Source organism: Sarcophilus harrisii, chromosome 6 (assembly GCF_902635505.1).
Source record: "Sarcophilus harrisii chromosome 6, mSarHar1.11, whole genome shotgun sequence".
NCBI lineage: Eukaryota > Metazoa > Chordata > Mammalia > Dasyuromorphia > Dasyuridae > Sarcophilus > Sarcophilus harrisii.
In genome coordinates this window covers 250,388,297-250,412,021 of record NC_045431.1, presented here as the reverse complement: position 1 = coordinate 250,412,021, position 23,725 = coordinate 250,388,297, and the positions used below count along the sequence as shown (strand labels likewise).

At 33.3% G+C, this 23,725-nt stretch overlaps 1 protein-coding gene across 1 annotated transcript; it reads right to left on the bottom strand.

The window, feature by feature from the left end:
• Positions 1–11,872: 11,872 nt before the first annotated feature.
• LOC100915113 (olfactory receptor 1038-like) lies at positions 11,873–17,885 on the bottom strand. The gene is made up of 3 exons (XM_012552666.2): positions 17,863–17,885; positions 14,146–14,161; positions 11,873–12,829 (listed from the first exon to the last, which is right to left on the bottom strand). The coding sequence occupies exon 3, from the start codon at positions 12,827–12,829 to the stop codon at positions 11,873–11,875; it is 957 nt and encodes a 318-aa protein (XP_012408120.1). The 5' UTR covers positions 14,146–14,161; positions 17,863–17,885.
• Positions 17,886–23,725: the final 5,840 nt, after the last annotated feature.

The window sequence follows — 23,725 nt, the reverse complement described above, 5'->3', positions numbered from 1 at the left end:
CACCACCTTTATTTTTAGATTGAAATGCAATTGTTTTAAAAATATTACATGTATTTTTGTAATGTAAATATAAAAATTATATTTACAAAAATATTTTTTCAGCATTTTAAGCTTATTATATTTATTTCTCCATAACTCTTATGATTAGTAGAAATAATATTAGAATCCTTATTTTGCAAGTGAAATTTCATACATTAAATATCTTTCCCAGCACACACAGCTCATATGGGACTGATGAAATTCAAATTTTCCTAGAAGATACTTTCTACTACACACTGATGATTTTTAACCTTTACAATCCACATCACCAAGATTTTCCTCCTCATAAGAGTCTACAATTCTATCTGAAACAAAAGCAAATGAAATTTGAAAGCAGAGAAGTTATGATTTACTCTGAATCATGCTACCTGTGAAAGAAGAGAGATCTCTCCAAGAAGATAGAAACTCAAAGGCAACTCAGTTATGTTTATGAGACCTTTGTCATTGAATCCCTGGGGTTCAATTAGCCTCTCCCCCTCCATAAAGATTTGTGTCAGAGAGATTGCTTAATTCTTAATATTCACAAGAGTAAATAACCTTTATTTTCCTAATGAGTGAAAACTGATGAACTCTGTGATTATGTTTTATTTTAGTTACCAACCAATGTTCCATATGATTCAACTTTCCTGTGGATGATACAACAAAGGGTCTATAAAATGGAAATAATACTAAAATTCAAATTCTAAGGTTGTTGTGTTAATAAAATAAGATAATATTTGGAAAGTATTTAGAATGGTGTGTGTGGAACATAATTGGCAAGATATAAATGGTTGTTGAGTTGTTCTATGAAAACAGAAAATAGAATAATATTGTATTGATTACATATGATAATTGTATTGGGAAGAGAAGAAAATGAAGTCAAAGTAGTGAAGAGTAAGGGGATTAGAGATTTAGAAAGAGGGCATAAAATAGGTTTAAGAAGGATGAGACATTAAAGAGATTAAATGAGAGGAGATTACATTGTGTTACATCCTGTAACCATCCTTGGGTATTGTTGAATTGGAGTAAAGTGGGATATGAGAACATTAAAGAACTTCAAGGTTAATATATTTTATAGAGCATCAATAGGAATGTTGAAGTCCTCTGTTATAAGAACAGGAGCTGGGGAAGAGAGGAGGAAATTGAGCCAGATACTAAACTCATTGAGAAATCAATTAGTTAAATAATCAATAAGCATTCCTTAGATACTTAATATTTACCAGAATCTTTGATAAGCATGTGGGGACAAAAGAAAACAAAAAGATACACACACAAGTTTATGTATATATGTATGTAATATGAATGCATGTATGTATATGCATTTGTAATATATAACTGTATATTATCTCATATTATTATATAGTATTGCATATAGCCCATATGTATGTATATGTATATATAAATATATGTATTTATATATATGTATTGTTGTCTTTTATTTTTGAAGAGGATCAAAATGACTTCTCTATGTTGAACTGAGTTACATTATGTTTTAATCTTGCTGATTAGACAGGTATGAGCTTAAAATGCACTGCCACAAGTCAGACACAAATACTTCATATGAACATTTGTGGTAATTTTTCTAATTTTACATATTTCATTTTTCCTTTCTGTTCCTAGCATTTCTCCTGGAGTTGTCCAATCGCATTGACCATATTGACAATTCACTGGCTCCTGAAGCCACTCTGACTGTCAGGTAGATGACCATCTTGCAGGTGAAAGATAAACCTATTAAGCAGAACTCTAGCAAGAATCTTTTCAGTAATGACTAAGAGAATAACACCTTCCCTTTTGATTGTCATAGGAAAACCTATTCCAATTTATTTTGCAGAAATAAACAAGGGTGGAATCCTTGATTTCTGGAGGATGATCTCCTTTTGCCACATAACAAGGATGATTTTGGTCATCTTTTGTATGAGCAATGAACCCCACTCCAACCTTGCAAATTTCATTTGGAATAGAATCAGTACCAGGTACTTTACCACATGAAAGCACCCTAATGTCATTCAAAGCTTCTTTAGTTGGACATTCAGCTACGAAAAAAATGATTTCAACCTGTATCAAATGGCTTCAGCATTGACTGATGATGGTATGTTGAGAACATTATGGAAGTCTTCAGCTCATCTCTGTCCTTATCAGTAATCAATGTGGCTCCATTAATACTGATTATTGAGATGCACCCTAAGTCTTTGATTCATAAATTACCTTGATGGCTATATAAAAGAACTTTGGATTGGTACTATCTGATTAAAACTAATTTCATCTGCCTTCTTACTGATTTAAGAATCTTGCATCACTCTAAGCTTTGCTTGCATTTTACTTTTCATAGAATTAAAAGCTGTCTGTCTTCTTAGAAATGGATGAACTATCTTTCTGGTGAACCTCAGGGAGTTCTTGTTTTTCATTAAGCAGCATTTAAATTTCCTCATCATTTTGATCCAAATAGTCTTGATGTTTTTAAGTATTCTGACCCAAATAGCAAGTGTAAATTCTATATACCAAATATCTGAAAGCTGCCCACACCTTTTCTACTCCACTGTGTTAGTGTGTATTGGTTCAACTTTCCCTCCAAATTAGCAACAAATTCTTCACTCAGAGAATCACTCTAATCTATTAACATCATTTCTTCTGGTAATCTTTTTTTTCTTGGGGCTCCTTTGTTGAATGTGACTATATACCTTGAAGAGGTTAAATCTATGACCTCTCCAGCACTCTGCACTACACATTGCCTTTGTCATTCTCATATCTTTTCAGTCTCTTTTCCTTACAATCAATCACAGTCTAATCCATGCCAATATTTGCTACAAGGATGCAATCACAAAGTTTTATAACATTTAGATAAACAGAAGATGGAACTAGTGACAATAAGCTAGTGATGTGCACAAGTAGTCATTATTAAGTGACTATTTCTGTTGTTGCTTCTAATTCCTCTTTTCCCCAAGGATTCCCATGTCTAGTAGTCTGAGCCAATAATAGCATCAATCACTCAGAATTATAAGCTTTTACCTTTTGGCACATTGAGATAAAAGTCTCTAGGCTTTCATAAAAATTTCTTTGACTTGATGTTAGCATGACATTTTAGTTCAAGTAGCAATTTCATTGTCATGAGCTTGTCATCATCATCCTATAAGTTTATTGACAAGATCAATTATGATTGAAAACCATATACCAGCTTCATAGTATTCCCTTTCACTTCAGCCAATCCAGAAAAACAACAACAACAATAACATGTACCATATCTTATTTCAGTTAACTCTTCTTCATTTGCCAGCCTTGTTTCATTCAGGGATGCTATTTTGATGTGATATCTGTTTAGTTCTCTTGCAACAAAAGCTGTTTATCTTTCACTTTTATTAGATTTTGAGTTGTATATGAGTGCTCACATTCCATGTACCAATCACAAATTGAATCAACTTTGCAGAAGTTTCTGTACATGTCTACCATTTCAATGCCTTTGAAAGATGTAACTTCACTGCCAAAGAGAGTAATCAATTCATCTATTTATATGTAATTTTTCTCAAAAAGGATTTAAAGAGAACAGCAAATATAAATATTGTGATTACCACTGAAAGAGATCCTATAAATTCCGGATCTGAAAAATGTGCTAATCATGTATTCTAGAACAAGTCATTGGGATTTTGAGATTTTCATATAAATTAAGATGAACCCTAAGGTTCTAACTAGTTTCAAACTTATGATATGTCTTTGACAATTTCTCTTTCAGTAACCTGCATCTGGTTATGGATTTAGAAAAGGGACAAAGATTGGCCTTCACCTTTGATAATCTTCAATGAGAAATTTGTCTAAAAAGAATACTGGATGATAAACACTTATGAAAATGAACCCTTTGCAGTCCGAAAGCAAACAGATTTCATTCTCTTTCTATTCTATCACTTGCTACCTCAATTTCCTCAAGTTAATTGGGAAAACTGAAATGAATATGTTAATTTCCCTCTCCCTCTACCCCTGAAATTTACCATGTAATGCTATTTTTAATTCCCTTCAGACTAAGTAGGAAACCAGGTCCATTGTCTCTTAAATAGATTTCTTGATATAGAGTCCCATTCATAATTACTCAAAAATCAAGAAATTAGGGCACCAGACAATAGTGCCAGACCCCTAGAGTCAGGAAGACCAGAGTTCAAATCACGTCTCTAGAAGATGGAGAAAATAATAATACCTATATACATTGTCAAGAAGAAATCAGATAATATTTTCAAAGTTCTTATACATAGTGCCTGGCACATATTAGGCACTTATGAAATATTTGTTTTCTTCTTTTCTTCTTTCTACCTGAAATAAAGAGAGAGATAGAAAAAGAGAGAAAAATAATAAAGATAGAGGTTAAAAGAAAAAAGAAAGATAAAAGGAAAGAAGGAAGGAAGGAGGGAGGGAGGGAGGAAAGGAAGGAAGGAAAGAAGGAAGGAAGGAAGGAAGGAAGGAAGGAAGGAAGGAAGGAAGGAAGGAAGGAAGGAAGGAAGGAAGGAAGGAAAGAAGGAAGGAAGAAAGGAAGGAAGGAAGGAAGGAAGAAAGGAATTTTTTTATCACAAGTTCTCCCAGATTGTTTTAAAGTGTTGTATTGCTGAAGAAAGCAAGTGATATACATTTGTTCAAGCCCTGTCAATGAGTTATGTTTAAGATCACTACTATTTCTTAATTGGGTGCCATCTTGATTTTGACATCAAAACTAAGAGTTTCTCTTAGCATATGTAGAACCAAATCCTCAATAGTTTATCAGACATTTTGAAGTAGAAAAGACTTGTTGCCATGTGTGTCCAATATAATATTTTAAATGGACAGGACAAAATGATGGAAAGACTATGGGGAATTAAACCTTTTAGTAGGACTATGGATGGAAGATTTTGGGAAATAAATTTAATATGCCCAATGTTTTTAAACCAAAGTTTCCATAGCCAAGATTTTTGTCTTTAGGACATCAGCAAAAGAAGAAAAAACATCTACTTTATTAACATTTCTATTTTCAAATATATATATACATATATATACACACACATATATATGTGTGTGTGTTATGTGTCCAATAATATTTGCCAAATTTCATCATTATATTTTTACAATATATGACAAGTAGATCCCCTTTTTCATCCATAAGACCACTACTATCATTTAAATTCTCATCACCTCTCACCTGACAGAGCAATAACTATTCATTTCGTTTCTTTGCTTTTTTTCCCCCAACTCTGATCCATCCTATAATTAACCAATAAAATTATTTCTTTCTAAAATATAGTTCTTCACATATCATCTTCTAATCAACAAATATTAACTCTTCCCTAGATAGAAATACCTATCTTATTTTAAGATCTTCACAATCTGAACCCTGTTTAACTTTTCAGTTTTATATTTTATTCCTCTACAAAAACTCTATAATGCAGCTTTATTAGTCTATTTTCATTTCGCATTTCATGCTTTCGCATAGATGTTTCCTTATGATTGGAGTGCCATATCTTTTCATCTCTGCTTTGGAGTTTCCTTGGACATCTTCAGATATCAGTTCAAAATCCAGATTGTGCTAAGATGTCTCTTTTAGTTTCATCCAATCCCTCTTTGCTAGTGTTTCTCCTTCTGATATTAGCTTTCATCTATTAAGTGTGTATTGTATGTACTTAATTTTCTTTCTTTTTATTTTTTTCTTGCAAGGCAATTGGGATTAAATGACTTGCCCAGAGTCACACAGTTTATAAATGTTAAGTGTCTGAGGTCAAATTTGAACTCAGGTCCTCCTGACTTCAGGGCTGATGCTTTTTCCACTGCACCATCTAGCTGCCACCATACCTATTTTTCTATGTCTTGTCTACTCCATCAGAATAAGAAGTCTGAGAGCAGAATTGCTTTTCTCTTTACATTCCTCATACAGTGCCTAGCACACACACACACACACACACACACACGTTTAATAGATGCTTGTTGCTTGAATGACAACTGCAAAACATGGGAATAAATTAGTTAAAAGTAACTTGGTAATAATGCCACAAGTATCAGAAGTATGAAGTATAGGAAATAAGGAAAGATATATGCACATATAAAAGGTAAAATTAAGAAAAAAACAAAGCTATATCTATTGACAATAAGGATAAGACAGACTTAAAAGAAAACAAATTCAAAGAAAAAATGACCAAATAGTGAATATCTGACATGTCTGAAAGGAGACATAGAATGAAAACATTATTTAGTGAGGCAAGATTTGTTTTAATTTAATATAGTTTTACTTGTTGAATTTTTTAAATTTTAAGAAATGTCAAAAATAACAAAATAGTAGTATTTTGAGACTTGGAAAAGACTGCAGCATCTACCTAGTCTAATTTATAATGAAAGGATTATTTTTTCAGCTCCATTTCTTCCTTGTTCCCACTTCAATTCCAATTACCTTTTACTATTGTACTTTTTCTGAGTAAATCTTGACTATTAATCTCTAAAACAATCTCTAAAAATACACTAGCAGAAGTGTGGTGCAGAAAACTCTTAGCCCACAATTAATTGCTTAATTGATTTTGTCAGTGATAACAGATGGAAACGTCCATCCATCCACTGATCCATCCATGTATCCAAAAACATTTAAGTGCCTAGTATATGTTAGCCATATTCTTCTAGCATGGATATAGAAATAAAAAAGAGTAAGATGTACTTTCTTTCTTGCCCTCCAAAAAAGCTTACATTCAATAGAATCCAATTGGGATAATAAATAGGTTTGGAGCACTAGAAATCTGTCTCAGATATTAACAAAATGTGTAATTTGAAAGGTTCACTTCCTTCTCTGGTTTGATAAACCATGAGTTCAAATTTCCAAACTCTTGCCTCTTGTCTCTCCCTCTCATAGCATTGGCCTGATGTTAATCAATCCCTTTTTGGTAGTTCAGGCATCAAAACTGGAATATATTGATTCCAGCCTATTCCCTCCATAAACTATCTTATGCCTCTGTCCCAAAACACAATGCAGTCAGGCATAAACACAGACCCTTGTCTTTCTCCAAAAGGTATGTGAAAGTGTTTCTTCTTGTTATCATCATATTTATCATTTAAATTATTAGGCATGTCTCAGTTTTCCTCAGAATAATAATAAATGAGACACTGAGCAACAACTTGTAAGGTAAGTTGCCTTCTGACAACAATTTAGTTTTTTTTTTGTTTTGTTTTTTTACAATTAAGACTCACTTAGAAGTTGACACAAATTAAATGAAATTTAGTGGGGGGAAATGAAATATGTTGAAAAGTGAAGTGTTTTTTTTTCAACAATAATCTTATTTAATGATCTCTACTTGAAGAAACTTCAAATCTTTTTTTTTTTATTTTAACTTCAACTTACTATTGACCACTCAGACCTTCAGTCATATAGTTGAAAATGCTGAAAAGCTTCATCTACACTTAATTCTTCAACCTCAATTTGCTTGAAAATCAAATTTACACCCCATTGTTGTCCTCCTTCCCCTTAAATTATTTTTTTCAAATCAAGACTACTATATGAGGCAATCAGAAATGCCAATTTTACACCTGATTCTAATAAATATTAGCTTTATCAGACTGGACATGTTAACTAATGTTTTTGAGCCTTATATAATTCTCTAATATAATACATTACACAGCAAGGGGTAACTCAAATTTGAGACGGGAGTTTCTCATATCACTCATATTTAAGGTTTGGTAGGGAAAGCATCTCTTGAACAATGAGTACAAAACCATATTAAGTTATCCTCTCTAGTTATATAACAAAGGTGGAATTAGAAGTGTAGCTGCAACTAGGGCTGACTTTCGTATAACATATAGATATTTTATGGACTCATTTTAAAATTGGCTACTTTCAGGCATTCTTTAGAATGTCATAATAGAATAGAATTATGGAAACTTTTTGTCTGACTATCTAAGGGAAGATCCAGGGAAGTAATTCTGTTTTTAACTGATTTTAAATCCAATTAAAGGGAGATTGTTCAAGAAAGAGAAGAGCTGAATTTTTCCATGCTGCACCCAAGATGGTTTTGATGTTTGGTGTCTTCCAAGATAGAGAGGAACTAAAGACTCATTCTACTATAGCCATTAACCAAATAATTCAGATGGTTCAAGAGTACTAGACTTGGAATCAAGAAGATCAAGTTCAAATATTCCATTACACAATGGAGTACACACAGTGGAGTACACACTAATAGCTAAGTAATAACTAACATCAGACTCTGGACAAGTCATATATTATAAGTTGACATCAATATCTTCTTCCATTAAACATGATCATTAATAGTAGCCCTGGTCTCACAGAGCTGTTTGGCATATATGGAAAACATACTGAAATATAATAATAATAAAAATAAATTCTTGCCTTTAGTCCTACTATAATACTGATAATATGGCAATAATTCTTGTCATTTACATCTGGGTCCTTTTAATATCTTTCAAAAATTTAACTGCAGATTTTAAAATGATACTACAAATGTGGTACAACTAAAATACAACTAACTAAAAATTAATATAACTAAAAATAAAATAAAAACCATGGTTTTGAAGTAAAGTGCATTAGGATCTATCTCTCTTATTACCCATGTGAGACTCTGGGTTTCAGATTCCTCATTTGTAAAATAGGATTATGCTTAGTGCTCTCCAAAGTATCTTACAGCTCTAAATATGTGATCCTATAAATATCATCTTTCCCAGTTCTAAACATTTCAGTATTTTAATATCTGGTCTCAATCATGCAGGTACCTCTCCCAACAATGCAAATTCATTCTCCTTACTACTATATAGTAAGGTTTTAGCTATGTGATCTAGTAAATCATCTTCAGAGCATGTCAGCCAAATGACAATAAGAACTGAGTTCAAATCTGATTCCACACACTTAAAGTTGTATGCTCCTGAGTAAGTGATAACATATATTTGCTTCAGTTTCCTTATCTATAAGAAGGGGATAATTATAACATGTACATTATAGGGTGGTGGTTAATATCAAATCAAATAATAATTGTAAAGCACTTAGCATAGCTCCTGGTAGAGAAACTATGTAATATAAATAATACAGATGTTCTGTGTAAATAGAAAATAAAGATGTTCAGTTTGGGGGCTGTTTCTATTTGTGGTATCTAAGTGCAACTCCACTACTTGTGGCTCCAAGAAGCTGTAGATTGCCCAGTAGCCACACCACAGTAAATCATTCTGGAAGACTAAATTAAAAGGTAATTTAGGAGCCTTAAACCTGACAGTGAGCTAGGGAAGTGTCTCATGCAGATTTAGCAGATGTGAACAATTTGTTCCAACAAGCTCTGCATGTGGTAAAAGTGGGCACTAGGTCCTGCTTAGAACTTTGTTAGGCATCAGATGCTAATGTCATCCACTGCATCCTGAGTCACGATCAGTTGTCTTGCCATGTCTTGCCATTGTACTCTGATGATTCTGGAAGAGAAATTGAGGCTGGTGAGTTGTCATAACTGTTTCATTTATATATAACTTATCATGAGTCAAAAGGCATCAAAACCAGACATCAAATTATTTTTATTTCTTGCACTCATTTTTTAAAGTAGACAACTTGGGAAAGATTCACTTAGGAGCTCTCTCAATTTCTGGAGAAATAAGAAACTAATAAGGAAATTCCAGTACAAATAAGAAAAACTTTTAGGGAGGACATACTCTCAGGAACACTGAAAATTTAAGCAAAATACATTCATATCTATCATATACAAAACCCTTGCCAAAAACAGAACTATTAAAAATGTTTAACAAAGCATGTCTTGAATAAAATAATAACTGAGAGACTTTTGAGAAATTTCTGAGTTTCACTATATGACTGATTGAATATGATGATCTCCTCCTTCCCTTCCCTAGCACATAAAACCTAAGTTGGGATTTCATTCCACATTGAAGAAAAATAAAATTACTTTTAATTAACTCCAACCTTTACCTCTCCAAATAAAAGTACATATTAATTCCTTATAGTTCAAAGGTTTTGTCAAAAGTTAAATCACTTAGTCATCCTGAGGCAGCTAAATGATCCAGTGAAAAGAGAAATTTTAGTCTGAAATCAAGATTTGACAAAAAACATTCATTAGCTATGTAGCCATGGCATATCACTTACTTCTGTTTACATCAATTCTCTCAAGTGTAAAATAAAAAATAACAAACAAACAATAGTAATGAACTATAAAGAGTTGTGATAAAGATCAAATGAGTTATTATTTGTAGAGCCTGGACATAGCACAGTACCTGATTCTTAATAATCATATATATATACTGCTTATTTCTTTTCCTTCCTTCCTTTCTTCCTTCATTATGGCAGTGTAATACAGAGTCTAAGAGATCAACCAAGCAGAAAAGGCATTGAATTAGCACTTATGATAGACTGTGCCTGTTGCCCATGGAATAAATTTTATGCAAATTGGACAAGGCAAAAATAGAGTCAACAACATAGCATGTACTGTTGCAAATATTTAAGACCTAGTAAATATATATACACACTCAAGGAAGAAAAATTGTTCACCCACAAATTACTGTCCTTTCCATTTTAACAGACAATAAATATCCATACTACAATTAGAGATTCCAAAACACTACAGAAAATTCAATGAATTAATTGTGCAGTGAAATTAGCATAATTATACTCAGAACTATTACCCATGATTTCCAGCCTTTAAAAAATCCATAAAAAATATTTTTAAAAGTTTTCAATAGAAGTGGCTATATCAAATACTTATAATCTCAAAACATTACAAAAATAATTTTAAAAATATGGACTCTATATCTATATCTACTAGATATAGGAAAAAATTGAGCAGGAAAGTGCTGCAGTAGAGAAAGCATTGAGTCTCAGATCAGGAAGACTGATATTCTTAAATTCAAATATGGATTCAAACACTTAGTAGCTGTGTAACTATGGGCAAGGCACTCAATTCTGTTTATCAAAGTTTCTCATTTATTAAGAAGTGGGGAAAAAAAAGAATTAGAAAACAAAGTGACAAACCACTACAATATCTTTGCCAAGAAATCTATCAGAAAATGGAGTCATAGAAAATTGGTCAAAACATGGAAAGGCCTGAACAACAACAAAAGGGGCTGAAATTCATTCTTATGGAAGCAAAATAAGGTCCACATCATCCCTATAATGATGCTTGTTACTCTAGTTATCTCAAAGATGCTATCAATTAACCTACAGAATTTTAGTTTTTTTTCTAATATTTATCACAATTAAAAAAAAACTATTCATTTACCTGTTTTTGTAATTGTTCTCAGAAAATTAAATGTAAATAGATAATAGAAAGATATTATTTGTCCCCACCTATTTCTATTTGAATTCCATTAAAAAGGACACAAACAAGATAAGAAAAACAATAATATTATCACATATTTGCATAAGGTCCTTATATTTTTCAGTTATTTATGTGCATTTGTTCATTTAAACTTTGTAATAACTCTATGATATATTGCTTAGCAGATGGCCTAGCACATAGTGGGCATACAACAATTGTTTTTGATTGATGTAGATAGTAGAGGTAATATTTTCTTCATAAAGAAGTTGAGCTTAGGGAAAATAATATGCCTGAATAAAGGACTACGAGATTATAGATGAACCAAATCTTTTCACATATCTATTTAAAAAATATCAATTTAGTATCTTTATATAGCACTTGCTATATAATTAAACAATTATCTATTTTCAGAAAAAAGAAATAAATGGTAAAATAAACTAAAGAAAAATAACTTACCTATGTAGTAACCACTCTCAAAAAAAGTCGATTTTTATTTAATTTTTTTTTTATTTTATGTTATCAAAGGTGATTTAAAAGACATAATATCAAAATTAAAGCTGAACCTCTGGACAATGAGGGATAAAGTAACATCTATACTTTGTTAATCCACAACTTGATCAATTTTTTAGATATGCAAAGAATAATGAATGCAGTTTTTCAATCACTTTCCTTAGTGCATTTTTCACTTCTTGGTTCCTCAGGCTGTAGATCATAGGATTCAGCATAGGGATCACTATTGTGTAGAACACTGAGGCCATTTTATCTGTGTCCAGGGAATGATTTGATTTGGGCTGCAGATACATAAAGATCAATGTCCCATAGAAGAGAGTAACTGCACTCAGGTGAGAAGCACAGGTGGAGAAAGCTTTGCGTCTTCCTTCAGTTGATTGGATCTTCAAGATGGCAGTGGCAATATACAAATATGAAATAAGAACTGTTAACAAGGAGCTGATCATGTTGAACCCAGCAAAGATAAAAATCAAAATCTCTTTGAGACTGGTATCTGAGCAAGCAAGCTCCATCAGTGGCACATCATCACAGTAGAAATGATTGATGACATTAGAACTACAATAGATCAAGCGAAAAGTGACCATAGTATGGAGCAAAGAAACTGAAAAGCTGTACAAGTAAGGACCTGTCACCAGCTGTATACAAACCCTCTGAGACATAACTACCATGTAGAGAAGAGGATTGCAAATGGCCACATAGCGGTCATATGCCATCACAGCAAGGAGAAACATCTCAGAAATTAGGAATGTGAGAAAAAAGCCTAGCTGAGTTGCACAAGCATAGAAAGAAATTGTATTCTGTTTGGTCAAGAGAGTTGCCAAGAATTTGGGGGCTATTGAGGAAGAGTAACAGAGGTCAACAAAAGCCAAATTACTGAGGAAAAAGTACATGGGGGTGTGAAGTCTGGAATCTAATCGAATGAGTGAAATCATGCCCATGTTTCCTACCATTGTCAGAATGTACACCACAAAGACAAACACAAAGAGGACAATTTCCAGCTCTCTATCAAGAGAAAATCCCTGAAGAATGAATTCAATTACTATGGTGTTATTTCTTCCAGCCATCTATTCCACAATTCTTTACTGAAAGAAAACAAGAAACAGAAATAAAAGAAGATATCCAATGACATTTCTGTGAGCTTGAAAGTTTTGTCAACTACTACTTTTTTTAATATGACATTTGCTGGGAGAAGACAGATTTTTTCAGAAAAAAATATTGGGAAGTTTTTGCCAATTTATGTAGAGGGCTGAAACTCTGAAAAGGTGTACTTGAGTCTGAGATTGCAGACCACTTAAGTGGTTCTCAAACTTTTGTTTTCAGTATCCTTATCTTATTAAAAATTATTGAGGATCTCTTCAAAGCATTTTTGTTTATCTGGGTTATATTTATAGACATTTATCGTATTGGAAATAAAAATTATTTTTGAATTTGTAGACCCTCTAAAAGGGTTTCAGAGATTCCCAGGATTCTCTAAACCATACTTTGAGAACCACTGACATATGTGATGTGAGATAATGGCTTTATGAGCATATACTTAGATGATATGGTAATGTAATGGTTCCCCTCATGATTGGGGCTTGCAGAATATGAGGTAGTGAGGTAATCATAGGCAAGAGGAGGAGAAAGGCTGGAGACTCCAGATTCCAGGATACATCCTTTTTAAGCCACATGGCAGCTTGCCAGCCTCCTTTACTTTTCCCCCTAAAGACCAAGAACTTTGATTGATCCGGACTTTGACTGATCCTGAGGCCCACCGGAGAGTTAGCCCAGACTTCACAAATTTGGGGAAAAACACCCATATTCTCCCCATTTCCACTAAATTTATCAGTATATTTAATCAGTATCTGGTTCAAAAGTCTTATGTAAAAATTTATAGCTTATTTGTGTTGGCCTGTCTATACAATGAGAGAGGGAGAAAGACTAGTTGGAGCAAGAAGGAAACTATTGTGTATAGACATAAATCAACATATTAATGGCCAAATTCTATCAATACAATAAAAATATTAATCAGATCATATGAGTCAATTTCATTCAATATATGCTATGAATGTTTTCACCTAATAGACTAAACAGTGTTTGAGATCACCCAACTCATCTATTGAAACAATTTTTCCTTTGATCTTTGTGTATGCATTGAAATTCACCAGAGATCACAAAAAGCTATTTCTAAACAACATATATCTCCTGTCAGAGATTTTAGAGGACTAAGAGAATCAAACAGTTGATTAAAAATTTAGAATAAAATTTATGGGGATCCATCTAACTTTATCTTAGGATAGTTTTTCTTTGTTTAATATTATTTTTAATTTTAGAAATATCAGGTTCTGGGAGAAATTTTCATAGTGTTGATATCTGAAAGGGCTGTTAATGGCAAGTATACATACCAAGTATAGAAAGTAGAAATGGGATGAAGAAAAGAGAGAAAAGGAGAGCAGTGCTCTTGGGGTACTTCCCACCAGGCTGTTCACAGTGATCTGTCTTTGTTTTTAACTTAGATGATCATTCTGAAACAATACAAACAATGGAAACTTACAGTCAAGTAGGGAAAAACACTCATTCTGGAGACGGATATATAGAAGAGAGGATGGAATATTGAACTTTGAATTAAGAAGAGCCAAGTTCCAACTTGCCTAAGACATTTATTAGTTGAGTGACCTTGTTTAAGTCACTTAAATTCTTGATGTCTCAGTTGCTGATTTTTTTAAAATTTTCTCTCTATAAAATGAGGGAGTTGGACTAAATGAACTCTGATTTTATGATACTATGAGTGTCTCTTTGCTTGGGCAAAAGACCAGTTTCATTACAAATATGTGTCACTAGAACACCTTCCCTAATCATTAGAAATACTTTTTGATTTTGTGTTTTGTTTTTTCCTTATAAGGATGAAAGTAGAATAATATATGATGGAGAAACAGAGTTGTATCAGCTGTTTCATATCTAAAGAGATACAAGATGATGTAAGACAATATGGTAGATAGATGAGGGAGGTGAGGAAAAGGCAGAGTAAAGAGAGATCTGGAGTTCAATGTCACATATGACATTTACTAGGTTTATGACCATGAGAAAATTATATAATCTTTCTGAGCACTACATGACTTACCTGTAAAAAGGAAACTAATGTTTGCAGTATGTAATACTACCTCACAGGGCATTAGCAAGACTATTCCATCTGAGATAGAATTCTATCCTGGAAATTTTTTCCCAGGGAAAATAATGATGATATTGATGAAGATAAGGATGAGAATGATGATGAGGGTTTATAATAATATATAATTATATAATAATATTCCATATAATCATTATTGTTATGGTTTTTATTTCAAGGAGCATTAAAATACCTTTAAAGTTTGCAAATCATTATATACATGTGTGTATGTGTTATATCATATGATTCTCACATCATTCCTATTATATAGGTGTCACTATTACCCCCATTTTTCAGATAAGAAAAGTGAGAATACAATCAACTATTCCATGAACTTTAACCCCTTATATAAATTCCCACCATTATTATTACTCTCCACAATTTCCAATTTTGTGTCCTACAACCCTGTAAAACTACTGTTTACGGTTCAGTGATATCCACTTGCTACTTGGGTGTAGGATTATTTATCTAGTACCCAGAAACAAAAAAGAATTCTTTTTCATTTTCTTGTGTTATGACAATAAAGCAAGCATGTATGCAACCTATTCTATTGCTACCTCCTAGAATTGATTCTCATCCAATTTGTGGGATTTAAAAAAAATTATTATCCTATTTCCTTCTACCCAAGTTCTCTTCAACTTCCATCAAAACTAAGAAATGATGTGTTAATAGTCATCAATAAATAGAAGTTAAAATAAGTTCTCAGTCTTGCTTTTCCAGCTAAACAAAAGGGAAGCTGCTATCTCTTCCTAAAAGAAGAATGAGCCATATAATGTAGAGATTGCTAGAGTAAGGATCAGGAAAATCTGACTTTAAATCTTATATCTAAACATGCACAACTCCACAGTCTCTCTCAATTAGATCCCCCATGTGCAAAGTCAAAGTAATAGTACATGCAAAGCCCACCTCACCAGGTTGTGGATATCTTCCAAGGAGAAAAGTTATATATAGTATTTTTAAAGTTATTAAGGACAGAACTAGGCAGAATGATTCTATAACTCACTTTTCTTCTCTATCCACATATGCATATGTTAAATTTAAGAAATTAAGAAACATACACCAAGAAATATATAAGAAATATTTTGTATAGATTGTAAAATAAGGGGTACCTTTGGCAGACATTTTAGTTAAATTTCTTCATTCTACAGATAAAGAAACAAAGGCACTTGGAAATGAAATCATTTATTTAAGGTTATACAATGAAAACCTGATAAAGCTCAGTTTGAACTAAGCTTCTTTGACTCCAAATCTTTGACTGGACCATGTTTCACTGACTCAAGGAAATAATTAATAATCAGAATCGTGAAGAGTCTTGATATTATGCTAAGTGAGAAAATCCAAGCTAAAGGAAATGGGAATGTTTAGCCTAACAAAGAGAACATTGGTGGAACATGAAAGCTTTGTTCAAGTATCAGAAATGCTTCATTTCAAGAAATTCTAGATATTATCTGCTGTGCTCAGGGGACAGAACTGGGCTGTTAAGTTGGAAATTAATGAAAAATGGATTACAGTATTTTATATGAAAAGAAGCAAAAGAACAAAACTAAAAACAAAAAGAACAGAAATTTTCTTACAATTCAAACTATTCCAAAATCAAATAAGCTGCCTTGGGAGATAGCTGTTTTCTTTTGATTAAAAAAATGCCAAACAGCCCTTGGATTCAAATAATTATTTGGGGAAAATTTATGTGGATTCTTGCTTAGAGTGGATTTGATCTAGATTATCATTTGTTCTCTTCCAAATTTGAGATTATTTGATTTTCTGATATAGAGAACAGAGAGGGATAAGTATATATATCTGTATAAAATGAGTCATCCTACCTGGTCATGGAAAGGACCATTTCCCTGGATATGTCCATGGGGTCATTTCTTTTGTCATATATTAGAATAAGCCTAAATATATATATGTACCTTCTTCATCCATGTATGTATGCCTATGATAATTGAATTCCCTGTCCCTTAGGACATCATCGATTTTCTTGCTCAGTCATAATTATTCCAAAATTAGTGTTATGGAGAATACTTTTAAGGAAAATTGGTAATATTTGTGATTAACAATTCAAAAACAAAATACTAAGGCCTAAAGAGACAGACATTAGAGAAAACAATCCTCAAAATAGAGATAACTTAATGTTTTGCAGCCAGCAATAAACAATGGATTCTTTTGGGACATTAGAAACTGTCATTACAAAATTATGGGGATGGTGACTTTCTCAAGAAGTAAAATTAAGACTAGCAAATCACACTCTTACATTCTTTATTCTTTAGAAGCACTTTATTTACAACATCTGTATAAGGGACATAAAACAAAGATCATGTTCCCTCCCAAAACAATTTGTTTAATCACTGAGGAATAGTGGAAGTAGTAGATTCTGGAACACTGGCGATTTTCCAACTTAATTGGACACCCATTTATCAATGATACTACAAAATGTATTCCTGTAGAGATATTGGTGCTACAAGATATCCTCTAAAGTTCCTTCCAACTCTGAAGATCAATGATTTCAAGCCAAAACTTGGAAGGACCTTTCAAATGATGGAGAATAATATCTAGAGCTTTGTTGTGGGTCCTATCTTCTCTATCTTTTTCTGTATATCATCCCCAATAGATTCAAGCAGTATCTCTAAGAATATAGTCTAAATTATTCTCAGACTCCCCCTTTAAAATTAAAATAATAATAGCATCTATTTATAAAATTGTTATAAGGATTAAATAACATTCTATGAATGAATACAAGAATACCACATTTATTATTATTTTTTTAATTTTAGTATGTGTCAAGTATTGTACTAAGAACTGGGAATTTTGAAAAAAGGAAAGACAATCTCTATCATATGTTATTTTAAATTCTAATAGAGAGAGACATCATATATTAGAAATGGAGTCTTACAAGACACATTTCATTCTCCAAAGTTGTTGAAATGAGATTGGTGAATGGGATGATAGGTGAATTGATCTTCCAATCCCTTGATGGAACAGATATGAAACAGAGTTGATTTAGTTATAGAGATGACATGAAGGGGAGAAGGGTATAGTAAAGGAAAGGTGCCATAGCAAAAATAAGTATAGTAAATGAAAACATATCTGGGTCCTTGCTAAAATAATAGGGAATTATCATGGTCACTAATTAAGACAAAAAGAACTTAGGGCATAAGTCAAGGTAGTAGAAGGGTTCAAATATCCAGAGTATTGTTATTTGCCATCTTAAATAACTGCTCGTCATAACTTCTCTCTCTCTTTTGAGAGCACCACCATTCTTCTAGCCAGAAAGATTCAAAATTTTGACATCATATTTTTTATGCTAATGTTGACTCTAAACTTGTCTTTTCCTTCTTCCTGATTCCCCAGTTCAGTCAGATGCTCAGTCATGTTGATTCCATCTAAATAATAGCTTTCGATAATATTTATGAACACAAGTAGCCCAAGTTGAAAAACACTCAAAAGGAAGTGGTGAATTGTATTGTAGGAAAGATTAGAATTAACACATTACACAGAAGGAATTGTGGCAAAGAAGGGAGTGTAAGAGGTGACATGAAAGAAAAGCATGAATGTAAAAAAAAAAAGTTTGACTACTCACATGGAGAAGGTGAGGAATGAGCCATAGAAAGTGAAAAAAAATAATCTATTTCATAAATGTAATGTCAATAAATGTTCTAAGCACTGGGTATATTCTTTCTAGGGAACTTAAGAGAAAGTATGATCAGGTATTGCACACACTGAGCAGGCATAGAAAGGAAAAAGAGAGGAAAGAAGACTTTATTAAGGTCGTATTATGTGTTGGGCATTTGTTGGAATCCTTACAAAGTGTTAACTCATTAGAGTTGATAGAGACAATAATTATCTAATTTAGTATGGTTCAGTATGATTTATCTGATCTTACATGGAGATGTTATGGGCCAGAACTTGAAACAACGTACTAAGTGGAACTGATAGAAACAATGCTTGTGTTCACACCTTTAGAGAGCTCATATAAGCAAGAAGCTCTTAGGGCCACAGAGCACTCTGGGAGGAAGCCCACAAGCCCAACCTCAGAGGCAGAGTCAGATTCATTCCAACTTTCACTTTGGTGCTAGCTAGAGATATTTGGAAGAAGAGAAGCCAAAGCTGGCAGAAGCAAAAGATTAGCGGCAAGAACTATTGGAACCAAGCAGAGAGATAGACCTCTAAGAAAGCTAACTGGGCCCAAGGAAAGACATAAAAAAATAAACGTTTGGATTTTATCAGCTGGCTGTATTTGGAGTGATTATTACTCTGAACCAAAACTAAGGCTGCCTCCAGAAAACTTCCCCCAAGAAACCTGCTTTTAGAGAACCATCATATATTATACAAAAAAGAAAAACACCACATTTTGGTGTCTGAACGTGGAGCAAAATCCTGATTCCATTGGAAAAGTTCTGATCCTGATTCCAGTGGAAAAGCCTCTGATCCTGATCCAGTGGAAAAAGTCTCCTCAACTCAGAAATTAGGGTGAGTACAACAAAGAAAGTTTGTTAAAAGAGTTAAAAGTAGAATTTCAGCTAAGATGGGACAGATGTTTAGAAAACAGCCTTCTGTTTCTGTTCAAGGAAAATGTTTAGAGAGCATTGTCAAAGTTATGAAAAACCAAGGTTTGATTATAATTTTGCAGCAGATCACTGAACTTTTAGAAACTGTAAAGTACATATGTCCTTGGCTCTCTATGGGAAAAGAATTGAATTCAAATGAGTGGAAATTAGTAGGAGAGAAACTGGGTGAATACTACAATTCTAATCCAAACTCAATGGAGTGGAAATTAGTAGGAGAGGATCTTTGTCAATTCTGCAATAAAATGCAATTTTCAAAGACATACTTAATACATACAATTTAATACAACTGGCTATAAGAAATTATTTAAGTGTTAGAATGAAGAAAAAGAAGAAAGCGTAGCAGGGAGAGGTGCCAATTATACTAGGCGAAAAGGAAGAAGAATCAGATAAGAATGGAGTTAAGTACAATTTTGAGTGTGATACTTCATAGCAGGAGAAATTATATCATTCCACATCTTATGACTCTCCCTCCCTCAATTAACCCTTCATGGGTGGAAGAAGAAGTAAGAGGAGGAGAGGGAGTAATGCAACCAAAACTACCTATTAAGGCATCTCCTGTGAAGCAGAATATGACAAGATTAGAAAAGGCATTAATTAAGGCAAAAAATGAAGGAGAAGACATATCTGATTTTCTAAATGCTTGTGATTGTGATTGAAAAGCTTGACTCTTCATGTGAAAAAGAGACAAAATATTCTCCTTTTAATTTGGAAAAAATTAAAGATTTGAAAAAGGGATGCACTCTTTATGGGGCTACATCATCTTATGTTAAGATGTTACTAGATAATTTGTCTTATGAAATCTTAACCTGAATGATTGGAAATCCATAGCTAGAACATGTTTAGAACCGGGACAAAATTTATTGTGGCTTTCAGAGTTTCATGAATTATGTAGGATTCAAGCCCAAAGCAATAGGAAAACAGGAGCTATTGTACAAATCCCCTTTGACCAGCTGGCTGGTGAAGGTCAGTATGGAGAAAATTCAGAACAGATTTATTGTCCCATACCAATGTATGAGCAAATTTCTAAGGCTGCAATAAAAGCTTGGGGTTCCCTCCCAGGACAAAAAGATCAAGGGGAAGCCTTCACAAAAATAGAGCAAGGTCCCAATGAACCTTTTGCTGCTTTTGTGGGATGTTTGTAAACAGCTATAATAAGAACCATTGGAGATAATGCTGCCACAGAAATAGTGACCAGACATCTGGCTAACGAAAATACCAATGAGGTTTGCGAAAGAATTATATGGGGACTAAACAAAGATGCTTCTTTAGAGGAGATCATAAGATGCTGTGCCACAGTGGTTACAAATGCTTATTATGCCCAGACTATGACGAACATGGGAAGACAGGGTCCCTCTTGGCAAGGGACTTCAAGAGAAACTCGTCAATGTTATCAATGTGGAAAAGTTGGACATCTTAGAGCTCAGTGTAGATATAGAGATAGAGTGAGAAAACAGGGTGAGAGAAAACCCAAAACCCCATGTCCAAAATGCTACAAGGGCTTCCACTGGGCCTCAGACTATAGATGGACCCAGGGAAATGAGAGGCAGGGCCCAGCTCCTAGATATCATACAAAAGACAGATGGGGCATGATGGCAGCTGAGGTTACACCCAGAGAGTCTTTAGACATTCAGGACTCTGATGTGATCAACCAAGAGAAAAGCAATCAGGATTACAGTTGGGGAGAATACAGGCTTTTTAACCCAACAGGGCAGTGTCCAGTGCCAATAGCTCCAATGTAATTAGCAGATGATGAGGAGAAATCCCAAAAGTGGTAAATAGAAGGGAATTAGATAGGTTAACTGCCTGGAAGAGAGGGTTTGCTTGTATTTCTACAGATTGAGAAGGAATCAGATGGATGCCAATGAGCTGTATTCGCCTTGTCTATCAGAAAAAAACAGAAAAGCAGAAAAAACTTCAAAGCAAAGGAGAAGTTTTAAGAAACATCTGACACTGAAAGAGCATGGCTGACAGTGAGACTGTTGAAAAAGCTTTAAAAATCTTCAGGAATCACTGGATTCCCTAACTCAATGATGAGACTATTGCAGTACTTCAGAGCTTACAGAAATTATTGGATTCCTGGCACATGAACTAATGGACAATGGATTCTTTTGGACTATTTCTAAGACTTATGGACATGTATAAATACTTATGTTAATTCATGTTATTTGTTACATTACTACTAGCCTGTGTTATACTGCACTGTACTTATGTATTTTATGTAATTATGTGTAATACCTCCTATATTGATGGATTTATGTATACCTGTTTCAAGTGAGCCTTTTTAGAAACCCACTAATCTGATTTGATTTCCCATTTCCTTTGGTGTTTTCATCTCCCTTCCTGAGATGTCAGAGAGGGCATGATCACCTTCTTTTTGGGGTTCTCACCTCCTTGAGAAGTCAGGGAGGTCATGACCACCTTATGTTCTAAATCAAAAGAAAGTGTGAGATGTTAGAATCCTTACAAAGTGTTAACTCATTAGAGTTGATAGAGACAATAATTATCTAATTTAGCATGGTTCAGTATGACTGATCTGATCTTACAAGGAGATGTTAAGGGCTAGAACTTGAAACAAGATACAAAGTGGAACTGATAGAAACAATGCTTGTGTTCACACCTTTAGAGAGCTCATATAAGCAAGAAGACATATTTAACATGTATAGGACTGCTTACCATCTGGGGAAAGGGGTGGAGGGAGAGAGGGGAAAAATCGGAACAGAAGTTAGTGCAAGGGATAATGTTGTAAAAAATTATGCTGGCATGGGTTCTGTCAATAAAAAGTTATTATAATAAATAAAAATAAATAAATTAAAAACAAAACAAAACAAAACAAAAAAAAAAAAACAACAAATTTCTTCTTCCTCCACAAGTCTGAGAGATAAACTATCCTATGTTCCTCTATTTTGTTTATAATCTCGTTCTTTATGCCTAAATCATGGACCCATTTTGATCTTATCTTGGTATATGGTGTTAAGTGTGGGTCCATGCCCAATTTCTGCCATACTAATTTCCAGTTATCCCAGCAGTTTTTTGTCAAATAATGAATTCTTATCCCAAAAGTTAGGATCTTTGGGTTTGACAAACAGTAGGTTGCTATAGTTGACTATTTTGTCTTATGAACTGAACCTATTCCACTAATCAACTGATCTATTTCTTAGCCAATACCAAATGGTTTTAGTGACTGCTGCTTTATAATATAGTTTTAGATCAGGTACAGCTAGGCCACCTTCATTTGATTTTTTTTTTCATTAATTCCCTTGAGATTCTCGATATTTTGTTCTTCCATATGAATTTTGTTGTTATTTTTTCTAGATCACTAAAATATTTTCTTGGAAGTCTGATTGGTATAGCACAAAATACATAGATTAGTTTAGGGAGTATTGTCATCTTTATTATATTCACTCGGCCTATCCAAGAGCACTTAATATTTTTTCCAATTATTTAAGTCTGACTTTATTTGTGTGGAAAGTTTTTTGTAGTTTTGCTCATATAATTCCTGACTTTCCATTGGTAGATAGATTCCCAAATATTTTATGCTGTCAACAGTTATTTTGAATGGAATTTCTCTTTGTATCTCTTGCTGTTGGAGTTTGTTGTGATGTATAAAAATGCTGAGGATTTATGGGGATTTATTTTGTATCCTGCAACTTTGCTAGTTGTGAATTATTTCTAATAGCTTTTTGGTAGAATCTCTGGGGTTCTCTTAGTATACCATCATAACATCTGCAAAGAGTGATAATTTGGTTTCCTCATTGCCTACTCTAATTCCTTTAATCTCTTTCTTGACTCTTATTGCTTATTGCATTCCTAATACAATATTGAATAATAATGGTGATAGTGGGCTACCTTGCTTCACTCCAGATCTTACTGGGAAAGGTTCCAGTTTTTCCCCATTGCACATGATCCTTATTGACAGTTTTAAATATATGCTCCTGACTATTTTAAGGAAAAGTCCATTTATTCTTATACTCTCAAGTGTTTTTATTAGGAATGGATGTTGGATTTCATCAAATGCTTTTTCTGCATCTATTGAGATGATGATATGGTTTTTGTTAGTTTGGTTATTGATATAGTCAATTATGTTAATAGTTTTCCTAATATTTAACCAGCCCTGCATTCCTGGTATAAATCCTACTTGGTCAAAGAATATTATTCTGGGGATGATTTTCTGTAATCTTTTTGCTAATATTTTATTTATGATTTTAGCATCAACATTCATTAGGGAGATTGGTCTATAATGTTCTTTTTCT